The sequence below is a fragment of the Poecilia mexicana genome, unplaced genomic scaffold (assembly GCF_051168715.1).
Source record: "Poecilia mexicana isolate PSO_F unplaced genomic scaffold, ASM5116871v1 scaffold_1, whole genome shotgun sequence".
NCBI classification, from domain to species: Eukaryota; Metazoa; Chordata; class Actinopteri; order Cyprinodontiformes; family Poeciliidae; genus Poecilia; species Poecilia mexicana.
In genome coordinates this window covers 18,659,144-18,685,993 of record NW_028263370.1, presented here as the reverse complement: position 1 = coordinate 18,685,993, position 26,850 = coordinate 18,659,144, and the positions used below count along the sequence as shown (strand labels likewise).

Here is a 26,850-nt window from a genome sequence, read left to right as displayed (position 1 = left end):
AAAAAAAAAAAAAAAAAAAAAAAAAACACATCAAGTTGGAAATTTTATATAGTTATATATATTTTTTAACAAGTCTGCAGATCCTGCCATGTTGGATACAGTTCATGTTGAGTGGAAGTCACCTATTATCACCACATTAGGGTTTAATATTTACTGCAAACCAACTGGCTGCTTTAAGGCTGCCCAGTTTGACAGTTAAACTGGAAATCAATCCGTCCCATCAAGACAAGTCTGAGTTTCCTGGTGTCCCTTCAGAATAAAATACAACATAAATGTTGTTATTCTTTTTTTTTCCTGGAATAAAGACAATCTAAACACTTAAATAAATCACTGCATCTGTTGTCTTATAAAAAAAACTCCTGAATCGTCATTTAATGGCTGGAAGCGGATAGAGAAACACGATTAAATATTTTTTTTTTTCTTTGACTCCAACTATACAAACCGATTTAGGTGCATGAAGGGAGGGTGGAGACATGATTTATGAATAGTTTCATTATTTCTTTTAGAAGAATATAAGAAAAAAATGCTTGCATTAAACAGTTTACAATATAGTACCATGCTAGCGCTGCTTGCCCCCGTCCTAACAATTTATTAGCAGTGAAGAATCAGTGCTGTTGGAAACTACAACACACACTAGTGTTAAGAAGCTCCCTCTGTCCAGACGCGCTCAGCTTTCACCCAATCACAGTGCCCGAAATAGGAGGAAGAGGAGACAGGATGAGGAAGAAAAAATAAAAAGAGAAACTGAAGTCACCAATTTCCATAAAGAGGATAAAAAAGGGAAATGGAAGTAATCAAAGCTGAAAAATGACACTTCATGCAGAAGGAGTTGGGTTCACAGTTTTCTCAGCTATGATGGAGGGATGGATGAAGGTGTGCATATTGGGGCACGTGAAGCGGGTTCTGGACCGGCCGGGTTCTGCTGCATCTGCACAGCTTTAGTAGCGTTGCACACCGACGGCTGACGATGGATATGTCCTCTGGTCATGGACAGACTGGGAGCAAACCTACATTCCTGGTCTGATTAAATGGACTTTTCTCATTAAACTCAACTCCTCTCGTCCTCCAAAAACAAAAAACAAAAAAAGAAGCTCCGTTCAATCCTTGGCTTTGTCTTCTTCTTTTGTACAGTTCAGAGTAAGGAAGCTAGGAGTTACTCGTGTCTCCCCGTCTGATATAAAGTCCCGGGACGTGGGCGAGACGGCTATGATGATGGGAGGAGGAGAAGCGGGGATGGAGGGAGGGATGGGGAGCGCATGCAGCAGGCGGGCGGCTCAGACGGGGGGCGCCTTGCGCTGCAGTAGATACTGGTGGATGTCGTCCGCGTCGCGCTTGAGCCAGGCGGCGTTCAGGAGGATGTTCTCGCAGCACTGCTGCACGGTGCGCTCAGCGGCCGGCGCGGGGTGACTCTCGAAGAAACTCTGCAAAGGAAAAACACAAAGGCCTTTAATTAGATTAAGGCAGCCTGATGTTTATGAACGGTGGTCTGTTATGCTTCCTTACAAAACATGTTTGTTTCAATTTTTTTACAGAAAATCAGTGGTCACGTCTGAATATTTTGAGCTCTTTTCAGAATGAGCTGTTTTACGGTCTCTGTCACTTTAAATCCAAACAGAACTCATTGTTTACACTTGCATGTGTAATGAAAATGCCTCCAAACAGATGCAAAATTATGCGACCGGACATATTTGAAAAGCAGAAGTGGAGTCTCCTGCACAACTAGGATGCAGCAAGTAGTTTCTGGATTTTACGTCAACAATAAAACACTTGTCTTTTCCAGCAGCCATTGTACAGTGCATACAGCGGTAAAACTCTCATTTATAGATTTAGATTCACATATTGTCACCTTCCTAAAATTATGGCACAAGTCATTTTTTTTTCAAAAAGTAAGTTTTGAAAAGAAAAAAAAAAAAACTTTTGGCAAAAAAATTACACAGGCCATTATATCAGAAAGGCGGCAATATCTTCATGTGCATACTTGTTTTTTTTATTAATTTAATTTATTAGGCTATGTCTAAATTAGTTGTAATGTCACATGTCATAAATATGTCACTAACAGATTTATATTTACTACAATTAGACAAGAAGTAAGCAATTTCCCCTTGGTGACCAATAAAGCATATTCTATCCTAAAACCAGCTGACTGGAGCTCAACTTGGGTTGCTAGGTAACGGGCAGAGTTCTGCTGGGGTTGCTAGGTAACGGGCAGAGTTCCGCTGGGGTTGGTAGGTAACAGTATAGGCTTTGCTGGGTTACTAAGTGAGGTGCAATGCCATTTCAAAAACCTCCAGAAATCAAAAAATATTAAAAACCAGCTGGGTGTTTTTTTAAATGCTTGGGCTGGTTTTAGAAGCAGTAAAAACCCAAATGGAAATACAAAAACATGCAGAATGTGAATTATGCATGACAGGTTCCCTTTCATGGTGGAAAGTTGGGCGGATGTTTTGAAGTTTGAACGTGTTTGTTTAGCTTAAATATTTGAGTCGACAATCTGCAATTTTGTCTGGACAAAAGCTCACAAAGAATATAAAAAGTAAATAGGTTAAGTCTCACCTTGACTTCAGTAGCCATTTTATCAATAGCAAAACCGTCGACTGTGAGCTGCAAAGAGAAACAACTTAAATGTTCAGGAAAGCAGAAGGATAAAAGCATTTGCTACAATAAAAAAACAAAAGGAAGACATTTTATCTCAAATAACTGATGCCGTTCCATACATGTAATCACTGTAGACGTCCAACTGGAAGCATGATTTTCATTCATGCTTCCAGCAAATGAAAATCAGTTTTCCACTTACCTTGATGAGGCGTGATATAAGGAAGCCTCCTTGGTAGCGGTTGTAAAGCTCCTCCCAGTTGTCCCTGACAAATTTCCAGGCAGCTTTCCGGCCTTGTTTACTGCTTCCTGCCACCCCTCCGATTACAGACACCGTGTCCTGGGGACGAACCTCTTCCTGCCCGGGTCAACATCCACAACGAAAAGTTAGGTTGGAATAAAAGCAAATACCAAGTTATCCAGTTTACATTTTTACACAACAGCTGAGGAGGTTTGTGTCATACGTAACAGGTGAAGTTAAAAGTGTCTGTCCAGACTCTCAGAGTGGGAATTAAGTCAAATAAATGCTAGGCTAACGTTAGCATGCTTGCTCCATTTTAATACGACTCAATACTTCAGTTTGTAACGTATTTCAGTGCTGTTCAGGTCACACAGAAAAGGCCGATTTCCTGCTGCACAAGCTTAAGGCTTTGAACATTATAAAGTTTATTGGTTGGTGTTTCAGCTGCTCTCTACAACAGATTATTAAAGTCAGGCTTAGATTTGTTTTAATGAGAAAACGTTTTGATAGAATAAAGATCTGACGAAACCAGCTCAGCAAGTCGGACTTCTTTCTTCCAAACAGACACAATCGTTTCAAAGTCCTGCTACTGGTAATAATTTGGTGCTGATGTGTTAAAAAATTAAGAATTTCCTCTTTTTAAAACTAACGCCAAAGTATAACTTCACAAGATGCTCAAAATTTCTCTTTTTAATTTTTTTATGTAGCAGTTAAGTTTACAACTTTGTTCCGGCATTTTTATGACTTTGTTCCGGCATTTTGACGACTTCGTTCCGGCATTTTGACGACTTCGTTCTGGCATTTTTATGATTTTGTTCCGGCATTTTGACGACTTCGTTCTGGCATTTTGACGACTTCGTTCCGGCATTTTTATGATTTTGTTCCGGCATTTTGACGACTTCGTTCCGGCATTTTGACGACTTCGTTCCGGCATTTTGACGACTTCGTTCCGGCATTTTGACGACTTCGTTCCGGCATTTTGACGACTTCGTTCCGGCATTTTTATGATTTTGTTCCGGCATTTTGACGACTTCGTTCTGGCATTTTGACGACTTCGTTCCGGCATTTTTATGACTTTGTTCTGGCATTTTTATGACTTTGTTCCGGCATTTTGACGACTGTTCTGGCATTTTTATGACTGTTCTGGCATTTTGACGGCTGAGAAAAAACGTTTATTAAAACAACAAATCAATGTGTGCTTGATGGGGCATAGAGTCCAGTTTACCCAGGGAATCCTTTCACAGATTCTATTAAAAATACATCAAGCTGATTCGCGGGATTGGACTAGGACATAAACAGTCTGTCAGTTAATGTAGCAGGAGATCAGGGACAGGGACTAAATACTGAACAAAAGGAAGGATTTCTCGTTAAATTCCTTTCTCCTCCGTACAAACTGATAAACTAAAACACTCGGAAGCACGAAGCTAAACAAACAAAAACAGTTTGTGTACCGAGAGGGCGAAGTTGAGGACTTTCTGGATTAGATCGGGAGCAGAGATGGCGCCAAGAACTCTCTCGATGCGATTTTTCTCCTCCTGCATGTCGGCTTGTTTATGCAGCTGCAGGAGCAAACAGAGAAAACACAGAGAATGGTAAAACTTTTCATAATCCACAGCTTTCTGAGAGTTGTGTCTCTATATCACAGTTCACCGTTTCTCAGCTGACTGACAACAAGTGCTAGAATAGCAAGCTAGAAAATGAAACAAGTTCTGAGAAGAAAAAGACCAAGACGACCCGGATGTGGAGAACACTACTGGAAAAAACCAGAAGAACTGAGGGAATAAAATAACATTTAATGTGATTAATATGAAATATTACTTATTTTCTCATAATTAAAAAAAGAGTGGATTTTGATGAAAAATATATCTGGTAAACTTTTCCGCCACAGAACTTGTAGTCAACTAAAATCAGAAGATATGAAGCAGCATTTATGCTAAATGGATATAAAAATGATGGAATAATGAATAAAAATTACTCTAAAAGTTAATTTTCTTTACATAATTTTAAGCTTTGTCCATAGGTTTGCAATTAGGTCCCGAACCAAAAGCTAAAGCCGTTTGGTGTGGAAAGGTTTGGGAACTCGTGGATTAATCAATAACAAATAATCGTTCATTGTAGTCCTGGAAACAGGCACTATAAAGAACTAAGTCTGACACAGAAATGTTTTTTTAACCGGCGTACCTTCAGCATCGTGTCCAATGTGGCGCCGTCTCCGTGCTTCAGCACCGTTAGATACACCTGGTGAGAAGAGAGTGAAGATAAAGACTCAGTATTAAATGTTGACGACTTTGGGGAACAAACGATGATTCCCTTTTTAATCATTCATTTGTCAAATTGCACATTTTTAACTGCTTAATGTTTTTCTGATAATATCTGCATTGAATTTCCACAAACAATGACACTGAAAGAACTATGTCTATGTCATTACATCGGAATATGATTTTTTAAAATTCTCCATCCTCTTTAATGTTTACCTTTATTTTATATCCTAAAGACAGAAATAAAACCCTGGTGCTTTAAAAAGATATTTGTCAAAAGACATGGGACATTTGTGGCTCTAAACGAGTTTTATTTCCACCGACATTAAAATGGAGAGAAATCTGTCACCGGCCACAGAATATCTGATTTGGTCGAAGGAAATATCGAAGATGAGAAAATAAGCGAGCATTTTAAGACTGGTACAGAACATGTGTGTCCTGATGGGTCCAGTTACTGAAACATTCACGACCAGAGACACAAAAACTTTATGGGACAAAAGGGTAAAAAGAGTAAAAAGATTTTACAGGTTTCCTGTTTGCAGGTTTCTCTCCGGGCGCTCCGGCTTCCTGCCTCAGCCTAAAATCATGACTGTTTGGATAATTGGTCTCTAAACTCTCCTAAGGTGCGAGTAAAACATTAATTTTGTGAATAAAATGGTTGCACAGTGGCTCAGTAGGGACCACTGTTGCCTTGCAACAAGAAAAGTCCTGTAAAATACAACATAGGAAATTATACTCTACATTTTCCATAAATGCCACCCAAAAAAAACCAAATATCTAACTTTCAGCATGCCCCTTTATTGCATTAATCTTAAACCTCTCTTACCGGGCTCCTCAGGTCTGCAGGCAGAACCTGCTTCGCCTCCACATGCTCCTTGAATCTCCGTCTGGCCTCCTCCAGTGTGGGTTTGTGTCCCGCCTTGCCCAGTTTCCCCAAAACCAGCCCTCTCAGCAGGGCGTCCAGGTGGCCTGAAGTCCAAAATACATGTGAGAAAGAAATTAGGAAAATATTTCAGCAGCTGCAGAAATTATTCTTCGGAACTTGGAAGGATTTGAACAATAACAAAAAGGATAAAATCAACAAAACGTTTTTTTTTTGTTTTTTGTCTTTTTAAGTTATAACCTGAACATGGATTAAGAATGAAACGACTAGATTGATTTGATATTTAGTATTTTTGTTCTGGAAAAATAATTTTAAGTTGATGTCACAAGGGTTCGTTTTTGAAAACTGGTCAAAATGGTTAAGTTCAAAATGTCAGACCTCATTTTTGCATAATTATCCGATTAATTTTTAGTTTTCCCTCTTTTTCTCCCACTGATGTTGAACTTTGTTTACCAGTTTACATATGATGTACAGAAACTAAACATCAATAAAATATAGATACGATATTACGACGGTGTTTTAGGGCCACACTAAGAAAATAAAGTAAAAATAATAAAATTACTGTATTTTCTGCACTATAAGGCGCACCTAAAAACCTTCAATTTCCTCAAAAGCCGACAGTGCGCCTTAAAATCCGGTGCGCCTTATATATGGACCAATATTGAGCCACAACAGGTGTAGCAACTACGGTAAGCAGCCATAGAAGAAGAACCACGCGGTGCATGCTGGGATAGTTGTCGGAACGCTGGTTTGTTAATAAAGTTTGACTGGCCTATCTACCTACAGACCTGATAATCAGGTCGTCTGCAGGTCTGCGAGTGAAACAATGACTGGGGCAGCCTACTATACAAGTTACTCGGGGACCACTTTTGTAGAGTACGGACCAAATCGAGTCCCGTATAGGTTCAATACGGGACGGGTGGCAACCCTAACTGTAACGTCTATTCCATGAACCTTATATATGAAAAAAGTTTTAAAATAGGCCATTCATTGAAGGTGCAACTTATAGTGTGGAAAATACAGTTCAAGAAGTTATGAAATTATGGGAATAAAGTTGTATTATTAAGACTTTACTCTCGCATTATTTCAACTTAATTTTCATAATTTTATGACTTTATTCTAATAATTTTATTTTTTTTATGGCCCCAACACTCAGACGTAAAAAAATAGAAAAGTCAAAGATTTGTTTTTATCCCTAATGAAAAGTGTGTTCTTAGCATCACTTTTGAATATGCCAAATATTTGATTCATTAAATAAAAGACAAACATGCCAAGAGAAATGTTATTTTTAAAAGTGTTATTTAAATTAAATGTTATTAAGAAGGAAAGAAATAACAAGCATTTGGGTTTAAATGTAATTTCATGGTTCCTCCTCACCTTCGCCTGGCTTGCTGTCCCAGCCCAGCTTCAGGCCGATCGGGGCGAACAGGTCCCTGATGAACTCCAGGATGTCGTCGTGAAACTCCGTGTGAGACAGCAGCGATGACAGCACTCCCAGGTTGCAGCTCAGGTCGCTCCAAACGGTGTAGTTCGGCTCGTTGACAAACGCCTCCATCAGCTTCAGCACCTCCACTGTGCTGATCATTCCTGCACGAGACTGAAGCCACACGACAGGAAGTGAGCAGAAACGCCAAATGATGAAACGGAAGGAGTCATGGACGAGCTGCATCCTTTATTCACCGAGCAGAAAGGGAAATTAGACTCTTAAAAAAAAGTAGTTCAGCTTCTTCACATTACAACCTACAGGTTGTTGCTAGGTAACCATAGAATGGGTTGCTAGGTAACCAAAGAGTGAGTGAGTTAGCCGATTCCACCAACTTTGGTAACGGCAGACTGAAAGGTTTCGCAGCTAAAGTTTTTCCTCTGCCTACATCTCCCAGAATGCTGTGCGGTTCTGGATTGGAGTTCAGTGAATATTCTATATTTACTTATTTATCCATTTTATTTTTATTGGAGTCTTGCAACAAAATTCCTCTCGATATGTAGATTTGAATGATGCATTATAAATTGATATTGATCATGCGTCTATTGCGATATGTAATGTTTTTGATTCATTGTTCAGCCCTGTTTGTATTGGTGTAGAAGAGAACATTTACTGCACCAACAGAGGAGTTCAATAAATCTCAACATGGATCTGAAATGCGTTTCTTCTCAGTATGAACTTCACTTAGAGAGGATGTGTGTGTCAGTGAGACCTACGAGGGAGAAGAGGTCATTCTGCAGGCCGAGTCGGTCCACAGGCTGGAGGCTGAGGTCTCTGATTCCTGGCAGCAGGCTCTCCAGCATGGACGAGCTGTACTGGATCCGGTAAAAGCCGACAGTCCCAGGGTTGATCTGCAAACAGAATGAATGCGTTACAGCTGGAAAACATCCTTACATTGTGTTTTCAGGGCTCAATGTGCAACATGAGCTCACCTTGATCCACTGATCCGGACCGACGCCGTTAAGAGTCACTGTCGTCTCAGATTTTTCCAGCAAAATCCTGAGTTTGGAGCATTTGGGGTCTTCGCTAGTACAAATACTGATAGGCACCATCCAACTGGGGCAATCCTCACCTGTCCGACAAAAAGGGTGGAGAATTTATCCTTCACTCAAAGGATAAATAATCTTTGAGTGAAGTCCAAAGAACATAAATGGTCAGAAAAATCAGCTGGTAACTGAAATCACCCAACTTCAACTCCTGAAACTTGAAAGTCGGATTTTTCCCCGATCAGTAAACGCACCGTACTCAACTAATCCGAAGAATTGGTTAATTAGCAAATCACAACATTCTTCATAGTAGAAGCTGTAACTTTGTGAACAGGAGTCAATTTGAGATATTTTCAATATCAGGGTGATGTTTAAAAATAAAAGCACTTCAGATTTAAGAAAACATTAAAAAAAGAAAATTTTCTACAAAGGGAAACTGTAAACAGTATAATGAATGGGCATTGTTGTGATAAAGTCCTGAAGGTGGCGTGTCGCAAAGAGTAAGAGCTTCTTAAAGAGACAGAGGCCCAATTTCAAAGCGTTAAACTATAAATTCAAATAAATAACAATGTTGTAATATTGTTTTTTCCAAGTAGATTAATAATAATAATATTAGTACGCCCTCTCAAAGATCAACAAATTTTGATTTATAAAGAACCATTTACACTGGGAACTGGAAGACATTTTAAATATCCAAAATAAAAAACAAAAACGGTGAAATGGAAACAAAACCACAAAACAACTATAACAGATTATTACTCATAAATAGCCAGAGCTCACCATTATGTGGCCCACTGGCACAGAACTTCTTCTGCGATAGTTTAAGGATTCGGTCATCACCTTGCTGCAAATGACATCATCAGACAGCAACTTAAAGACAGTGGAAAATCACACCAGTAGCAAGACAGAAGGTGAAGAAATTACCAAGAGATTTTCATTTCAATCAGGTTCAAAACATGTTATAACTGCTACAGTTGAAACCAATTACAAAAATAATCTCAAAACAATGAACATGGAAAGTTTTCTAATTTTTAAAACAAGAAAAGTTTGGTCAGACTTAACCTCAGACAGTGAGGGAAAAAAAGGCACATCTTTTTACTTAGTGCATTTCCAGATGGCAGATAAATCAACTAAATTAAATAAAACGACTCACCTGTTCCTGGTCGACTACTATGATTGGAAAGCCCATTTGCTTGGTCCATGAACTCATCACTGCAGCAATGGGTTTCCCACTCGCCTGTTCCAGACAATCCCAGAGGTCCTCTGTGGAAAACGGCCCAAAATCAGACCAACGAGCGGCGGCCATTTTAAAATAACTCCAGCTGGACACAATGCGAACTGAGTGGTCTTACCTGTTGATGCATTTTTATGTTGGAACTTCAAAAGATAGGAATTCATTCCTTTCCTAAAGTCCTGTGAAGACACATTAAAAGACCGACTGAAATAGATTGGTGCAGCGACGGCGCCGGGCCGCGAGTTGGAGACCACCAACCTCGTCTCCAATGTAGTTGTGCAACATGCGGATCACAGACGCTCCTTTGCTGTAGGAGATGGCATCAAATATTTCATCTACCTCTGATGGATGGCCCACGTTCACCTGAAGCACACAGCCACAAAACGTCACGATAATTTCACCCTTGATGAAGTAAAACGAAACAATGTCTTCTAGGGCTGCAGCTAACGGTTATTTTAGTTATCGATTGATTATTTTAGCAATTAATCGCATTAAAAGAGGCCACATTGTGTGGATTTTTCTTTTAAGTCTTCTTTAGACCATATTAAAAATGCATTAAAAGAAGCAAATAAATAATGTGAAACGCTCAATCCTTTTTGTTCAACTTATCTGGTTAAGTTTGTTTTTTTTTTTTTACCATTTTGAGGAGCTGTGGGTATTTACAGACTATTTTTTCTTTATATACATCCTAAATGCAAAATGTACATATTTTTTGTTCAGTTTTGGCTTAATTGGTGCTCCGAGTGCATTTTATTTTTCAGCAAGTGGATTTTTGTTTTTTGAGTCTCCATACTCCAGTTAATGATTATTCGATTTATAAATTAGTTGCCGATTATTTCAGCAACTGATTAATATGATTAATCATTTCAGTCCAAATGTCTTATGATTCATAATCACCTTCCAGACAAACCATTTAATGACACAAGGGCTGAAACAATTGATCTGATTAATTGAGATTAATCGATTATTAAAACGATCGTAAACTACTTTAGCAATCGATTAATCGCTAACTTAACTATACAGACTTAAAAAAGGCCATTTGTTGAAAAAAACCCCCAACATATTCAGAGCAGCAATTAAGCCAAAACTGTAGCAAATGTAAACATTTTTTCTATAAATATGTTTTAACCAAAACTCCTCAAGTCCCCTCATAGCTTTAGCTTCATCCGGTTCATATTCACTAAAGAAATGCTATGCTGGTGCATATGTGCCAATTTTTTTTTTATCCGATCCATCGATTAATTGTAAGAATAATTGATTAATAAAATAATGGTCAGCTGCAGTCCTGATGGACGGTCTCCCCAGGAGAATAAAGCCCGTCCGGTTGCTGGTTCTCCTCCTACCTCGATGGGGTGGCTGCTGTCCAGCGCGTCCAGGTCCAGAGCCCGGGTGTAATCTGCCGAGACAAACTGGGTCCAGATGTCGTACTCTGGGAAGCAGTGATCCACACACAGGTACTCGATCCAGGAGGCAAACCCCTCGTTGAGCCAGAGGTGAGTCCACCATTCCTGCACACAGACACAGACACAGGGGAACGTCGACCATGAACAGCTGCACAAGCGAACGGGCTAATTGGGTTAAGTTTCACTTTATGAGCTTCTATAAAGAGATATGCATCATAGGGCGATCAATTAGCCTGCAATTCTTTCATACTGGATCCCATTTTAACATTTTCCCCCTTGCTTTCTTTTCTAAAAGAGAAATTACAAGTCACAGAAAATATTTTCAAAAGGTGGCCTTTATTTCAATCATCCCTTCATTGAATTGCATGGCGGAGTATAAGGGACAGTATTTGTTTAATCATGATAATTAAGATTTAAAAGACATTTTACCAGAAAAAAAACGTCTTAAAATTGAGAAAAAAAACTTGACTATCGAGCTCAGTCAGTGTGATTCTTTATTAAAAAATAGACATAGTTGTTTGCACAATCGTATCAAAACAAGGCTACTGATAATCTTTTAACACATTACATCAAATTATTAAGTTTTTCTATTAAGTATTATTGGTAAAACTTGTACCAAAATGCTCAACACTCCTCTTTTTCTCTTAAAATTACATTATTTTTCTAATATTATGACTTCATTATTGTAATTTAAAAAATAAAATCTTAGCCTGGCCCTTATATTTTGTTGACTTGAATTGAAAGCTAGAAAACATTATGTTCAAAGATGGCAGCTCTAGGCGCGCTGACATCACCCTGAACTGTGAAAACTACTTCTGTAGGAAAATATCAATTTCACATCAGCTGGGAAGGCTAAATAGATTCATAAACATAAAAACAAAGCATATTACGTCTATAATTGTAATATTTTTTAGTTAGTTTCATAAATATACAATATAGTTCTAGTTACCTATAAATTTCCTCCCATTAACTGCCATTTTTATTTATTTCAGTTAGCAAAAAAGTTTTCTCAGTTTCATTTTCCATTAGTTTCAGTTGGCTGTAATCACCTCGGTAGGTGCGAGATGGTGTTTCCCTTTAAAAGTTACTAGTGAGTGTTCTGGATTATTACCATGGTAACCAGGTTTCCAAACCACTGGTGGGCGAGTTCGTGTCCAACCACTAGCGCCACCCACTGCCTGGATGACGAGCACGAGTTCTTCGGATCGATTAGCAGTGCAGTCTCCCTGGAAACAAACATCAGCTGGGAGATTTATTTGACTTTCTGTAAAATTTACAGCCTTACTGTTTTAAATCTGGTCAGTATTGTACGTTTTGTCTAAAGTAACGTGATATTATGGTTCCTTTTTGCCAGATCACAAAGCCAGTAGAATTTATAACTACATTAAAAAATTAACAGCCAATCCATGTGATCCGTATCGGTGATCAACACTCATGAGCGATTGGTATATTCTGAAGAGTTATAGTTTTAATTAAGTCATATTAATAGTATCACAGTTCAAAAACCCCAACAAACCATTTTAAAATTGGTACTGCATTAGTAGTTTCAGCCTCAGGCTTTAAAACACTGCCAACGTTAATACCATTAATGTTTTACTACAATCCAAATATAAATGATTCTCACCTGTATGTAACAAGGCCCCAGTTTTCCATGGCACCTAAGAGACGGAAAGAAAACCGACTTTTACTCTAAATGTTTTAAATTCTTCAGAGAAGATTAGGTTTGGTATCTACTCACCAGCAGCAAAATCAGCAATCGCTATGAGATCAATTTTAGGTAATGGATAAGGAACACTGAAGTAGTCTTTGTAGAAAGGTAAGGTCTTACAAGCAACCTGTAAAATATTTTTAAAAAGCCTGTTATAGTGACTTTTGTCCACTGTCAGCACCTGAAAATGAGAAAAACTAACAAGCATATACAAAACATGGCAGGATAAAAACACCGTCATGCAAGTTTTGGTAACCTTTAATTTATTTGCTGCTTCAGTCACGATTTTTAGTAAAATTAAAAGAGAACATAAAGCGAACGGACCCGTTCGATTGGTGTAATTCCCAACATAATATTCTTACCTCCAATGCAAATTTCCCTTGTTCTGCCTTCCCGACGGGCGTGTAGACGCGTACCTTTATGCCATCTGACGACTGGCTCTCCACAAAGTCATATTCACCGATCACAAAAGCTACGAGGTACGTGGACATGATGGGCGTGGTGCCGAACTTTACCTCCACGAGGTTTACATCACCTGGGTATGGCTTTTGATGAACGACATCCTGGAAAGAGGAAACCATGACATAAATATATCACCTTTGAAAACAACACAAAGAAGAAAAAACAAGGCAGAGACAAAAATTAAAGGCAGAATTTTAAACCTACTTATGCTTAAATTTAAGCACAAGTGGAACAGACACTAGCTGTGTTTCCATTGACCATATAATTGCCCAGTCTGACATTTTGCAAATAAATTTGCTTAATGGAAACACAATATATACAAACAAAAAAACAAACAAACTTGTTTTTCGTTAAAAGGTTTTGGGGCAAAGATGAGGTGATTTTGTTTTTGGCTACCAAAATTGATTTATTTTGCAAAACAGCAATTTTTTCGCATCAAACGAGTCACGAATCAACAACAGGATGTTGCCACTGGTGCAAACCACAAAGAAGACAACAGGAAGTAGTTGGAGGGTGATGGTATAGCATGTTTTAATGACTTATCACGCAAACAAACGTATTCATGTGTGATTTTAATTGCGTTTCTTATTAATGTAACCATCTCAACTGCGAAAATGTGTTCTTGTTCAACATTAGCAGAATATTGACAAAGTTTTACACACAATTGTAACATAAAGACAGCTGGTGTCAGCCTCATACCATGTTAAAGTCAAGGGAGTAAAACTGTGATTTTAAAAGAGATTTAAAGACATCAACTTAAGGCCACCAGAGCAAATGCCTGATTCCCCCTCAAAACAATTAAAATATTTGGGGTTTAATTTCTTGTTGAAAAAAGATGAAAGCCGAGGAAAATGCGACATGACCATTCAGACTCCAAACGGTTTGAAAGCAATCGGATACGTATCCGAATTAGCACCACATAGGAAATATTGAATTGGACCATTCAGACTGCCATGAAAAAGTCAGATTTGGGTAACAATTTGGGGGGAAAAAACCCACTGCATTTGTCTGATGTGTGAATGTAGCCTAAGATAATGAGTGAATTTTTTCTTATGCGAAGGACAGACAATTTTCTACTCTGGAACAGTTTATAAAATGTTTTATTTTGCAACATTTTGGCAAGAAATTAACTCCATACATACCTAACAAAAGGCTGTAAATGAAATAAGACTTACTTGTTAGCTTTGTTAGTCAAAGCTTCCTGTGACTAACAAACTCCTAGTTTTACTCATTTCTCAGAAAGGGCCAGATTTATTTACCCAGCACTCATCAGGTGAAATGTTAGCTATGAGGGGTGTGGTGGAATATATAACCTCCAACAGATAGTGGCTGCTGATTAAACGTAGATACAAATGCTTTCACTTCAGATTGACACCCAATGACTAAACTTATTTCTCACGTATATATAGCATTAGCCTGCAGCAGAAAATTCCGTCCGTCTGCCTAATGTTATGCAAACTGAGAGGACGACAAACACAGATGTCAGAAAGTTGGCAGCAGAGAGCGACTTGGGGAGGGGAGGCGTGGAAACCGGAGTTTCTGATAATGAGGTGTGAACAGATGACGTACCATATTGGACAAGGCGACTCTGTCCTTGGGAACTATCAGAGTGATGTCAAAGGTGGCTTTAATGGCGGGCTCATCCCAACAGGGGAAAGCTCTGCGGGCATCTGTGGCCTGAAAGACAGGAAGAAAAATTAAGAAAACCTGAGTTTTATTAAGACGTTGCTCAGTTCGGAGGGAGTTGGTCACTGGATGGGTGATAAAAGAAAAACAGAACATAAGAAAATACCTGGTAAGTAGGGGGGCGGGCACTTATTGTATCATTTATCATAAATCCATAACAATATATCCCGATAAACATGTGATTAATATCAATAGATAATAAATCTAACAGAATTTGACAGAAGCAAAGTTGGCGGAATCAACTGACTCACTCACTCTTTGGTTGCCTAGCAACTCGCTCAGTCTTTGGTTGCCTAGCAACACCCTGTTGAGTAACTGCCACAGAATAAGTTTAACTTTTGCCACTGTGCCTCATAACTGCTTAAAAATGAAAAAAATAGTGTCATGAAGTGAAAACTGTGGATTAAACAGAAAAGGTCATAGCACCAGTTTGGCAGCATTTCATTTATTTAAAGCAAAAAACTAATCAATAATTATCCATAGACTCATATGAAATTAAAACTTTATTATTCAGTCATATCATTCATAATTATGAAGATAATTGTATAAAATATCAGCCATTTTCAATCATCAACCTTTATTTCAATTAAACATATCAATAAATTGAGACATTAAAAATAATAAATAATCTAAAATAAAATATAAAATGTTCACAATTTTTTTTTGGCATTCAGCAAATGTTGATAATTCTAACTAAAGCAATTAAAATGTAGTCCGATTTAACTTCAGACAATGAGAAAAAATGTGCCTTTATATTAGGTGCATGAAAACATCTGGTTTCAACTGTAAGGCTTTCCAAATTTAGACTTTTAACTAAGCATTTGATTGAACTTTATTATTTCAAGCATTTGTTTGAAAATCAATCACTTTCAAGACTTCATACAGAAATCAAGCACGTTCCAAACCTTGAAAACACCAGACTGAAATTCAAGCATTTTCGAGGATGAACTCTGTTAACTTCCCCAGGTGTCGTTTGCCCTAGATGTTGTGTTTATTGTTGTGTTTACTGATCAAAGATCAGATGATTGAGATTGTGAAAGATTTAACGAGTTGCTTCTCAGGCTCCAGAAAACCAAACCAGTTCTTTTATAGAACCAGTAAAGAAGCGGCGCCAGCGCCTTCCTGTGCATGGAGCCGCTTTAACGGAAACATAAAGGAGAAAGACATGCCCTGAGGGCGAATGCCATCACTTTCATTTTTTAAGTCATCACACCTTGTTTATTTCAGTTGGCATACCGTGAGATCTCTGGAGCTTCAGTGCAGTAACTGTAATGCTTACTGTGACCACTAGAGGTGCTGTTGGGGGGAAAATATCTGCTGCCTCCCAGTGCAATATGATCTCTGAAAATTAGGAAAATATTCAATGTAAACTCCTATTGTTATTGAAGGTTTTTACATTTAGCTGGAACATTAAACTCACCATCTGATAAAAGTTCTGTCTCAAGTGGATGAAAATGTGGGTACATTTTGTTGTTATAATAACAATAACAATGCTTTATGGCAATAAATTTAATTTGTTCAGGTAATTCAGGGCTGTCATTGTATTATTTACAAAGTTTAGGCAGTTTTGTTTTGACTAGACCAGTGCCGTCAAAACATTTTGCCTTGAGGGCCAAAACTGGCAAATTTAAACAGCTGTTGGGACACAAAATCAATGAAATGAAAAATTTTAAAATTTGTTTGAGACTTTTTTTAAGTTTTACCGACTCAATAAAATTTTTATAAAACCTGAATATAATTAAAGATCAAAAACACAAAAAGATGGAGCTTCGGACTGTTGCCGTATTACGACGGAGTATCAGGGCCACGCTAGGAAGATGAGAAAAAAAGTAAATTATGAGAATAAAGCCATATCAGAATGAAGTCATATCACAAATTTATTCCCGCGTTATTGCGACTTAATTCCTGCAATATTTCTTGCATTATTACGACTCAATTCTTGTATGACTTTATTCTCGTAATATTACTGTCATTTTTTTTTCTTAGTATGGCCCTAATACTCCGTCACACCTTATTAACAGAAAAAAAAGTTTCCAAGTTTCATCGGTCACCAATCATTTTATATGTTGTTGGCAACATTTGTTAAACCAGTCTTAACTTGTGCTCAGATGCCAAACAAAACCATTTCAAGGGCCTCAAATGGCCCCTGGACCGCGCTTTTCACACTGCTGGACTTGACACACCACCTAAGGCTCAAACTGGCTGATACCACTGCCCTCCTTGATGTCAGCAACATCACTGGTTACTATAATTTCTCCTGGAGACGTTGGACGTGTGAATTCAAACGTTTAGAGAAAAACACATTAGGTTCATCTGTAATTGTTTTATTGGATTTTAGATTCATCCTGAAAGCAGAATATCCAAAAATCTAGGTGGTACAATAAAGAAATAAAAACACATTTCCTCACCTATTTGTATTAAGTTTATTTCTTCAATAGCAACCAAATTGAGAGTATAACAATAAATCTGCCTACTGCGTTCTCCAATCCTGCGGACGTCATCCACTCACCTCAAACTGTGTGACAGCTGCATACCGGGTCTCTCCAGCAGCCGTTGTATATTTACTTCTATAGAATCCTTTCATTTTGTCGTTCAGTTCCCCCACAAATTCAATCTTCAACGTGCCAGAACCTGTGGAGGCATTCACAGAAAGAGCACAGCTATTTGCTCTCGTTTTTTATACATTTTCTGAACAACTCTTTGACAGGCAGAATCCCTCCATACCTTTCTGTAGGGAACTTGGAAACGACAGGGTGACTTTTTCATCCTCGTTTTGATAGTTGAAGCCTGTGGCATTGATTTCTAAACCAAGGGAAACAGAGAAACACAGACAGAGAGAAAGAAGGAGAGAGAGAGGAAGGCTGATGACTTGGAAAAAATGACACTAGTGTGACTTTTCAGTCAGCTGACGCAGAGGTGAAAGAGGTCAACACCATATTTTAGTGAGGGCAGTAACATGACAAAAGGAAGGAGGAAAAGCCAAACTGAAAGTGTGACCCTCACCATCTGCTCCTTTTGGTACGAAGGAAGCTGTGATAATGTCAATGTCAGCGCAGTTCATCACGATCTGATTTGTAGCCTGTATGACCTGTAAATATTGACAGAAAACAGTTTAATCTACAGACTCACAATGTCAAAGACATACATGATTTATGGCTGCCGTTTGTGTCTACGCGCAATGCGACGTGTGAGAAATGTTCACCCATGCAGCCTGTTTTTAACTATGGCCTGCCTTTAACTATGGAAGGCCCTCCAGACCAAAAATAGTGTGTAAATTAACACGTTCTAAACAGTAGATAGCGGGATGAGCCGTTTTTTTTGTTTGTTTGTTTTTTTTTCCACACACAAATGAGTTGTGAATCTCAATGAGCTTTGTCAACAAACATTTGACACTGTAACTGGAAGACATTTTAAATATCCAAAACAAAAAACAAAACAACAAAAAAACAAATAAAATAGATACTGAAGTTCTGAACCATTTTTTGTTAGACATTTTGTTTTCATTGTGTCTCTGAGTCTTTCAATCATGAACCCCCGCCCCTTAGTAATTTATTGATTTACTGCTTATTGCAATAGACTTAATATGGATGCCCTAATAAAACTCCCTCTATAAAAGTTTAGTTCTGCTCTACTTAGCTCAACTTTTTTCAGACATCCAGCTTGCAAGGAAACCCAAAGTGTAAATGAAACTTTGTCTGAATCTTGCACTTTGCACTGAAATAGGATCAGAGCCTGGAACACATCCAACGTGTCTAAATGTTTAAAAGCTGGAAACGAAGCCATTCCCCACCCCATCCAGCACAGAGCAAGGCAAAAGAAAGACACACATGGTCCATGGTTCTCAAACTGTGGAACCAGGGCCTGCAGTGGTACTCAGGCTTGTGAAAAAATGTTGGCATTAATTGATTTATGATATAGTGACAGCGAACAAATACCGGAAGAAGTGAACTTAAACTTGAATCCAGTAATAAATCAGAATGACACTTAAATGAGCTCCAGTTCCAAGTTGGGAACGCAGATAGATTTGCTCAAAGCTTCATTCAGTGATAATGTCAACAATATTAGCAATACAATGATTAAATCTGCAAGATAATATAACTTCAGCCATTGCTACGTTGTTTGCCAGATTGGATTTTGGAGTTGTGTGACCACATATATGGAGGATATGGACCTTGATGCAGCTCTCCTGGGTTCAATTCCCGACCATCAGACACCATTTACTGCATTCCCTTTCTTTTTCTGCCCTTCTACTCACTTACTAAAACACAGAAAACAACATCCCTCCAACTTTATTACTCAGAAATCCAACATCTAAGGACTATTACTTAAATTTCCAACCTTAAAGTTAGAAAAATTTAACTTTTTTGTAAAACAAGTTAAATAATAAAACAGAATCATTTAATAATTTATGACAACAAGCTGAAAAGTGGAAGTCTTTGTTGCAGCACTGCTTTGTAAAGTCTTAAATGGAAAAAATTGAGGATTACTGCAGCATATCGTTCTAAATTGTGATGCAAAAAATAGTAGAAAGGACTGAATTTATTGTTGGGGCAAACAGACACTGGTGCACTGTAACAGTGACATTGACAGTTTGTAGCACAGGAGTTTTGACACGGCTGTCAGCTTGAGACTGACGAGGCGGAAAACCGGCTGCAATTATGAAACATGACAGAAGGCAGAAAGACAGACTGCTGAGCCTTTGGAGCACATTGCGTTAACCCGCTGAGGCCTTATGCAACGCAAACGTCTCACTTCAAGACATGGACTGAACCAGGGTTGAAACTTAATTTTAAAATAAATGCTTTTATCAAGACGTTTTCAAATGAGAGAGATTATGCAAAATGTTTTTTTCTTAAGGTTTGTAAAAACTGAGGAATGATGCTCCTGTGTTTGAAATCAACTTTCAGGACAGTTTGCGAGTGAAGGCAGATGCTTAAACCTGAAAAGACATTTAAAATGTTCAAACTTTGCCAACAGTTGGATATACATAAGTGATAGTGTGCAGTGTCTTTAGAGAGGGAAGCGCCTCCCTCTCTAAACTGCCTCTTGTCTATATATCCACATTTTGTGATAGCAAAACAAGTGACCATCTGATTTCAGTCCAGCTTCTTAAAAATTTGGTTTTAGAATTACAAAATCTGATTGTTGCAAAATCTGGTGCAACTGCAGATTGTGCAATCAAACGGGAGATGTGACGGGGACTCAAATTGGAACATTTAAAATAAAATAAGCATCAGAAATCAGCAGCATGTGATACTTCATCAACTATGACTGCTACTGAATAACACCAAGCCCAGCAGGACCCTCCCGACGTGTGGTAATGGTGAGAAACATCAAATGTACACAGCAAACAGATGCTCAATGTGTGCTTTCTCTTTCAAGTACCAGTTCTAACTGGCTGCACAAACTGTCTGTCATCATTACCCAAAACACCTGCAACGCAACAGCTGTTCTCCTTTACTTAAGCTGATATGCTGCTGTAACTACTTTGTTTTGAGAATACAACAGGTTGACTTGAACCACAGACCAGGAAAATAAAAATAAGAATATACTGCTTTTATTTTAAAAAGTGGTCACAATTGCTAATAGGGTTGTAAACAATCAATCGACTTACAGTTAATTGTCGAGAAAGATCTACTTTTTGTGTTGCAGTTTGGCCGCCGTCCAGCAGTGGGCGCCACTGGTCATCCCTAACCAGAGCCAGGAATCAAGAACGGGAACAGAAACGGTCCAAAGAAACCCCGGTAAAATGCACTTCATGCGGTTCTGTTTTGAAATATAAAGAACTCGACAAGCTCCTTACGTTTCGAATTAACTGATGTAGCTAATAACGTCTGCTACGAACTTCTTTTTGTATTGTAGTGAGGGCGCCGCTGGTCATAAGTGGAGCCGTTAATACACAAAAAAGATGGCGTTGAATAGGAGAGAGAAACGGTCCAGAGTCCGATGTGGAATGCAAAATACACTTTATGCGGTTCTATTTAGAATATAAACATCCCAATAACGCTCTTTCAGCCTAGTTAGGCAGCCTCTCATTCAATAATTACTGACACGAAGGTGAGGATGCGATGATTGAAATTGCAAAATTATAAGGGGAAAACATGATGCCAATAGGCACGGGTGATTTTGAGGGCTGTCGTGACTTGATAAAGTTCATGGAACCAGTTCTAACTGGCTGCACAGCCTGTCATCATTACTGAAAACACCTGTAACGCAACTACTGTTCACCTTTAAACAAGTAAGCTGCTGCCATAACAACTGCCGTGCTTTGAGAGTGTGGCAGGTTGACCATGGAAAAAACCCAAACATTGTTTGGGCTTTTTGTGATCACACTTGCTGATGATCCAGTTGATCGGCAGCCCATAACTATGAACATGTGCTTAGTTTTCCCTCCTGACGTTACAGGAAACGTCATTCTCCATGAGTGTGAAATACTTCTGGTAAATAAAATGCATATTCCATTAAAATGTTAAATTTAAACTTTTCCAGATCTACTGTCAAACAGTGGCACTACATTTGCTTTGAAAATATTCTGCAATATAAAAAACAGGAGCACCACAAGGGACAGTACTCTGCCCACTCCTTTCCACTCTGTACACCTGAAACTTCCACTTATAGTCATAGTCTTGCCATCTGCAGACATACTCGAATTACACTGCAGTTGTCAAGGGCATCATATATGCACAAGACATTGAGTACAGAGAGCAGGTGGATGGCTTGGTGGCATGGCGTGGAAACAATCAACTCTTTCTTAATTTAAAAACAAAGGTTAAGTTTCAGGATAAACCGGAACGTGTCAAACAAGCAGCAGTAAAACAAAGCAGACTGTACTCCTTGTACTTTAAATCCTTTAGCGTTTCCAACTGTATACAGCATTTCTTCTATAGTCTTGTGGATTGTGTAACCACTTCGTCATCTGTTGGAGTAGCAGGATCACAGCCAGTAACTTAACATGTTTTCACATCAGATAGTCATGTAGATCCGGTTCCATTGCAACATTTGAACACATAAACACAACATGTGCAACTTCTTTCTTCACTAAATGTAAACAAAAATGGAGTAGTCAGATTTTGGCGGTTGTAGGATTTCACTTTTGGTGCTGGTAAAAGACCATGTGTGTTACACTCATGCTTCGTTTTGTTTTGGTTGCATTTACCCAGAATGCCATGCACTATAGACCGCTTCCTACTTTTGGAGCAGTCTCCGATCCGCTTGGCATTCACATATGTGTTGCCAGAGTTTACTTCAACTGAATCGAGACATAAGTTTTAGCCAGACCAGAGTTCACTTTTTGGTCAGCATCAGAGTTTGTTTGCACATTGACATCTCCCCAAACAACATGGACTTTCTAGGCAAATGAACTAAAGTTTGTTTAAAGCGGACTAAATATGGTTGGTGTGAATAAACCCCTGAAAGCTGAACAAGATGATAAAGTTGACTACGCGCTGGGTCCTACTGTGGAACCTCTGGAGATGACCGTACAAAGGAAGACATATTTGACAACATGGACCATCCTCTTCTCAACACCAAGTCATTACCATGTAAAACCACCTGCAAGTCTTTTACGGTATATTTCTACCAACTTTGCTTGTCTAGAGACTGACATTTTTGCCTGTTCTACTTTACAAAATGGTTCATGTTTGGTCATGTTAGCTGGACGTGTCCTCAAGCAAAAATAATCAAATCCTGGCAATGCTTGGATCTGAACTTTGGGGTATTTTAACACAAGAATACTCTCTTGATTGTTTAAAGTCTGGTATTTTGCTGCCTCCAGTGTCTTTGCTTTGTTTTCTCCAACATTGACCTGTATCCATCGTCCCATCAGTACTGAATCTCTGCAGCTCCTCCACAGTCACCAATAATTTCTTTGCTGCTTCTGAGTTATGCTCTTGTTGCAAAGCCTGTCAGTTTAGGTGGATACCATAAATTACTATGTTCACAATTGTGCAATGATCTATTTTTGGGTGGTTGTTCGGCCAGCATTCAGTAAACACCTTCCAAACTTGGGATATCATTTTATAACCCAACATTGCGACATTGTGTCTACACAACGGTGCGGTGGGTTCCTTGACTCACGGTAACAAACTTCCGACTTTAATTTCACAGAGGTGGAATGTATTTAATAATTACGGAACTTGGAAGCCAATTGGTTTTGCTGAATTTTAATACAAGATACATCTCAAATGCTGAATACAAACAGCACAACATGTCGCAAAATATACAACATATCCTCTCAGTGTGCGCAGTATTCATATTGCAAAGTTCTGTTTGGAGGGCAATAATTGTTGGCTAATATTTTCCAAGTGATGGAAGCACTGGTGAGAAAGAGGACAGAAGATTCCATACCTGACTATCATCTCAATATTTATCAAGAGCCAGATTTTCTAACATCGTGCAACACAGTTACAAAACTATGAAAATCTTTAGACTTGAATTTGTGGAAGTTCAAGTCTAAGTGGAAGGAAAATGATGCATTTTCCTTCCACTTAATGATGCACTACTTTACTGTTTTACTTTGTGTCGGTTTATCACACAGGATACAATAAAACACACTCACGTTTGTGGTGTTAACTGGACAAAATGTGTAGAAGTTCAACAAGTATATTTACATTTCCAAGGCACAGCTAGTTATATGTAGTACCTTTTGCAAATCCACGTTTATACAAGAAAATAATGAGCCGAGTCTTGAATTATGTTCTGTTAATGTGCAGTGAGGGAGAGTTTACAAGCAGGGACATGTTTGCACAGGTGGCTGATATGCTGGTGGCCACACAAAGGGCGGAAGTGCACACTATGTAGAGCTACTGATTTTTTTTTTTTATTGTTGCCTATTTTACATTAAGATTGTTTTTCTTAATTATACATTGGGTTGTACAGAATTATAATATACACAGTGTTAAGTAGAGTAGCCAAAAATTGTAGCTGAGTTAAAGTACCATCATGTCAACATATTTTTACTCCAGGATGAGTAAAAATTAGCCGTCCAAGAAATTACTTAAGAGTGAAAAAATATTTGGTACAAAAAGCTACTTAAGTAATGCATAGCTGATAACAGCTCATGTAATATTTAAAAATGCTGCCAGAAAAAAAAAAACCTTATGTGCAAATTATGATTCTTGAGAGATTGGACATAAACAAATACGTTAATTTAAACAGCCATTAGCCAAACATAATCTTGTAGCACCCTCAAAATAGTTTTTTATACTTATTGGTGGTATTTATGCATCTTTTTTTAGGGATATACGTACATATTATGCTCCTAAACAGCCTAATCATAGATGGGTAGTGTAACTGAAGAAAGAGTATCACGTCAACATATTTTTACTCCAATAAAAAGTAGCCGTCCAACAAGTTACTCAACGGTACAAAACATATTTCACAAAAAGGCTCCTGAAGTACTGGAGTAACTGATCATAACATTTAAAAATGATGTCAGATAAACAAAATATAAAGTTATGTCAAAATTGTAATATTTTAAAGATTAAAATAAAAACAACATTTCAAAATAAATTTAGGAAGAAAAAATATTTCCAAATCAAATTGTTTACCATTAAACTTATGAAACTAATACTTAAAGAAGATGGTGTTTATGTGTTAAAATAAGGAAAAGTACTTCCAGTGACAATAAATAAATACTAAATTTCTTTATCTCCAAGTGGCACAAAAGGTTCAGCAGTCAGAAAATAACATAAGGACTACAGAGAATGCTTATGTTAAAGTCGCACGGCCCGAACTGTCATGGGGGAATCCAGTCCGGAAAGACGGTTGTCCCTGGCTCTGGTCCGTTCATGCCTCATTCTAAGGGGGGGGCAACCTCACCATCTCCTTCAATAACTCTCCGATTTGCAATAATTTCTGTTATTTCAACTGTTAACTTTATGCTTTCTATATCCTTATAAGCTGCATCAAGTCTGAGAAAATTCTGCCAACAATTAAACATTCTTCCTCTCCTTCAATTAACTTTTTTACATGCATTTAAAAAGTATTCGTACATCAGTCATTCTGCTTCTTTTTTGTGCATCTGCCCTGTCTTCTCAACCTGGCAGATGACCCCTCACACTGAGCCAGGTTCTGCAAGAGTTTTTCCTCTCACGATCACTACATGTTTGCTCGATAAGAGAGTGTGCTGCAAAGTCAATGACACAATGTAATCTGCTGGGTTTCCTCAGATAGAAAACATTTGAAACTAATTTGAATAATAAACTGAACTCAATGCACTGTTTGACGAGTAGGATCAACTGCAATGTATATATGATTGAATTGAAGTGCGTTGAGACGTGTTGTGAATTGGCGCTATATAAATAAACAACTGAAAACTAAATTAACTGAGTATTTGTAACCAGATACTACCCATCTTTGTACAAGTTAACTGTTGTTACAACGGGCAACTGTCAGACAGACTGGGAGAGCGAGTGGGAGGGAGCGACACGATGTTGCCATGATTTAGCAAACACTTGACAGCATTAGCTAGCTGTACCTCGGCTTGTTTGAGGCAGTAATAATAATTATTAAAGTAAGATATAGTTGTTAGGTGATCTAAACTGGTCTCACGTTAGACTTGCAGGCAGACGCTTTTAACATGAAGGCTAACTTAGGAGATATTTAAACGGTAGGCTATGCTAACATGAGAGTGCAGGTCTGCTGCACAGCTGTGTTAGCTTTAGTGACTAGCCAATTAATAATATACAGAAGTCTCTTGCTGCTTTTCAGGCCAATGCGAAACGCTTAAAGATTTACATTAGCGACCTTCAGTTAACACACCCACAACAGCAGCTAGCGGGCTAGTTGTGAACAGTTACTCGTGATCAGTGAACCACGATAAATTGGCTAGCGAGTGGCAACGTTAGCTGGTCAGATTACATAACAAAATCCCTGCCTGGCAGGCTCAGACAACATCATCCATGTCTGAAGCCAAGCAACTTACCTCCACTTGTGCCTCCAGCTTGCCGTCAAAGGTGAAGTCGATCAGATCTGGCTTCAGACACAACCCATAGTTGACGGGGCAAACGTCAGTAGGTAACCGCACGAAGGGCCTTCTTTCGGGCATGGTTCCTGTATTTTGGCCGCTTGCGCTGCTGAACGAGGAACTGTGTGTAGTAGCGCCGTTTATCTTTGCGATTTTTATAAACACGGAATTGATTAAGTTGGGCTTCGAGAGTGAGGATGGACAGTAGCTGGTGACTGTACGCGTGAAAAGCAGCGGAACCGTGCGTCCGAAGAGCAGCAACATGAACTGAAACCCTTTCAGCGCTACTCTTCGCTCTTGTACAGCCCAAACAACTTCACTTAATCAGCGTCGAGTTCAAGAGAAGTGACGTCATCGCGTCTCGGCTTACGTTCAGAACGTGTGTGAGGCAGCGCAGACAACAGACTTTCTCTTTTTTAATCTTTACTAAAGATTCAAAACCGGAGGTGGCAAAATAACTCATGTTATTTACTGAAGTATGAGTACAAATACTTCTGTAAAAAAGTCTAGTAAAAAAAGAGTACTTTAATAAATAAGTGCTATAAGAATATAAAGATGATTATTTGACAAAAGATAGAATAACACATATTAAATAAATGAAACACATATTAAATAGCTGTACAACAGTTCTCTATGAAAACAATCAAATAGTCTATCCTTTAGAAATCTATCTTCGTGCATTAAAAAAATCCCAAGATGACTTTTGGATTGATTTTCAGATAATGAACTAGCAGATAGTTTCTATTTTTTTATTTTTTGGTTTTGGTTTTTTACCAAAGCAGTAGCAGATAAATGTATAGACATTTGATGCATGTACAAAAACATTTGTAGTTTCTTAGAATGAATGAGAAACTACTACTATAATGTGCGCAAGTATTTAAATTAGGTAGAAGTTGAAATAACAATTATGAGAATTACACTTTTTATCAGAAAAATCCACAAAAGCCT

At 38.3% G+C, this 26,850-nt stretch overlaps 1 protein-coding gene across 1 annotated transcript; it reads right to left on the bottom strand.

The window, feature by feature from the left end:
- Positions 1-35: 35 nt before the first annotated feature.
- Positions 36-26,217, bottom strand: npepps (aminopeptidase puromycin sensitive). The gene is made up of 23 exons (XM_015007680.2): positions 25,861-26,217; positions 17,940-18,024; positions 17,661-17,738; positions 17,446-17,567; positions 14,820-14,927; positions 13,151-13,351; positions 12,819-12,915; positions 12,705-12,738; positions 12,192-12,306; positions 11,021-11,185; positions 9,936-10,040; positions 9,796-9,856; positions 9,597-9,706; positions 9,224-9,287; positions 8,390-8,529; positions 8,174-8,308; positions 7,352-7,571; positions 5,918-6,060; positions 5,015-5,071; positions 4,285-4,392; positions 2,795-2,950; positions 2,554-2,601; positions 36-1,421 (listed from the first exon to the last, which is right to left on the bottom strand). Exons 1-23 carry the CDS (start codon positions 26,164-26,166, stop codon positions 1,275-1,277), a joined length of 2,805 nt encoding a protein of 934 aa, XP_014863166.2. The 5' UTR covers positions 26,167-26,217; the 3' UTR covers positions 36-1,274.
- Positions 26,218-26,850: the final 633 nt, after the last annotated feature.

What these genes read in the sequence shown, in the direction of transcription:
- npepps (XM_015007680.2), bottom strand. Translation starts at nt 26,166, where the DNA reads ATGTTGCTGCTCTTCGGACGCACGGTTCCGCTGCTTTTCACGCGTACA. An exon ending in AGCTGGAGGCACAAGTGGAG is followed by an intron (nt 18,025 to 25,860) that starts GTAAGTTGCTTG and finishes CAATATTTACAG; the next exon opens with GTCATACAGGCTACAAATCA. An exon ending in ACAGCAGCCACCCCATCGAG is followed by an intron (nt 10,041 to 11,020) that starts GTAGGAGGAGAA and finishes TGTGTGCTTCAG; the next exon opens with GTGAACGTGGGCCATCCATC.